This window comes from Malus domestica, chromosome 13, assembly GCF_042453785.1.
Source record: "Malus domestica chromosome 13, GDT2T_hap1".
In the NCBI taxonomy this organism is placed as follows: Eukaryota; Viridiplantae; Streptophyta; class Magnoliopsida; order Rosales; family Rosaceae; genus Malus; species Malus domestica.
The window spans coordinates 2,133,082-2,134,694 of NC_091673.1; the positions used below are offsets into that span (position 1 = coordinate 2,133,082).

General features: G+C 34.4%; 1 protein-coding gene across 1 annotated transcript; it reads right to left on the bottom strand.

The window, feature by feature from the left end:
• Positions 1 to 248: 248 nt before the first annotated feature.
• On the bottom strand, positions 249 to 1,307 carry LOC139190436 (uncharacterized). The gene has a single exon (XM_070810734.1). It carries the CDS (start codon positions 1,305 to 1,307, stop codon positions 249 to 251), a length of 1,059 nt encoding a protein of 352 aa, XP_070666835.1.
• Between the last annotated feature and the right edge of the window lie 306 nt (positions 1,308 to 1,613).

The window sequence follows — 1,613 nt, forward strand, 5'->3', positions numbered from 1 at the left end:
TCTTCTTGAAGTTGCCCTCTAAGTGAATCACGCCGCTTACAAGATGCTCCAACATGATTAACCACACTATTAGCCGTTGCAAAAAAAGAGGCAATGTCTATATTCTTCTTTGCTACGGCAACAAGAGCTAGTTGAAGTTGATGAGCAAAGCAATGAACATAATATGCACAAGGTTGTTCTCTCAATATCTTTGTTTTAAGGCCATTCAACTCACCTCTCATATTGCTAGCACCATCATAACCTTGTCCTCATAGCTTGGAAATGCTCAAACCGTTGCGAGAAAACAATGTGTCAATAGCATCCTTTAGTGAACTTGAAGTAGTGTCGGTAACATGTTGGATACCCACAAATCTTTCAATTACATGCCCGTTGTCATCCACATAACGCAACACCATAGCCATTTGCTCTTTCACAGACACATCACGTGCTTCATCCACCAATATTGAAAAGAATCTATCTTTTAGACCATCCATGATAGCATCAAGTGTTTCAAGGGCACATGAATTCACAATTTCTTTTTTAATGGAAGGAGCTAGTAATTTGAGATTCCCCGGAGCATTTTCCATCACAACTTCTCTAACTTTATCATTATTATCTGCAAGGAATTGCAATAACTCTAAGTAATTTCCCCTATTGCTTGAAGTGGCACTTTCATCATGGCCACGAAAAGGAAGACCTTGTCGCAATAAAAACTTAGTGCACTTGATTGAAGCAATAAAGCATGTGCGATAAGCCTTACGAGCTTGGTCAGAGTGTTTGCTCACTGCCGTTTCAATATGTGTAGCTTGATTCATCAAATTTGTAGCAGCTTCTCTAGCCTTATTATGAACACTCCCAACCGGTCCAACATGCATCTTAAATCTTTCTCTCCCTTTCTTCCAATTCTTAAATCCATCTCCAGTGAAAGCTTCACTACCCACTTGTTCAAAATTGGTTTTAAAGAGATAGCAATAGAGACAAAATGCCGCATCTTTAGATACACTATACTCCAACCAATCAAACTTATCAAACCATTGGGGAATGAAGCGTCGATTAATTCCCGACATATTAGTTATTGGGAAATTATGACCTCTAGGTTGACAAGGTCCTTTTTGTAGATATAATCTTCGGACCTCATCTCTCATATTAGCATCATAATCTATTATTCGAGTTCTTAATCCAGGATCCGCTTGAAGATTACCCAAAACATCATCTAACTGACTTTGTCTTGAACTTGGAGTTTTTGAACTACCAACAGTATTTGAACTATCAACATTATTCGAACTACCCGAACCCGATGATGACTTTCTCTTAAAAAACCGTTCCATAATAATGCTACATATACAAAATATTCAAAATAAATACTTACAATATAAACAAACCATAAACATAATCAAAATAAATATGAATTGGATTTCAATTAAATTAAATATCTCATCTTGCATTCTACATATACAAAATAATGAAAATAAAAACTCACAATATAAACAAACCATCAATATAATCAAAATAAATATGAATTGAATTTCAATTAAATTAAATATATTCTACATATACAAAATATTCAAAATAAATACTCACAATATAAACAAACCATAAACATAATCAAAATAAATATGAATTGGATTTCAATT

Bases quoted from the DNA above. Each gene is read 5' to 3' on its own strand.
- LOC139190436 (XM_070810734.1), bottom strand. From the start codon at position 1,307: ATGGAACGGTTTTTTAAGAGAAAGTCATCATCGGGTTCGGGTAGTTCG.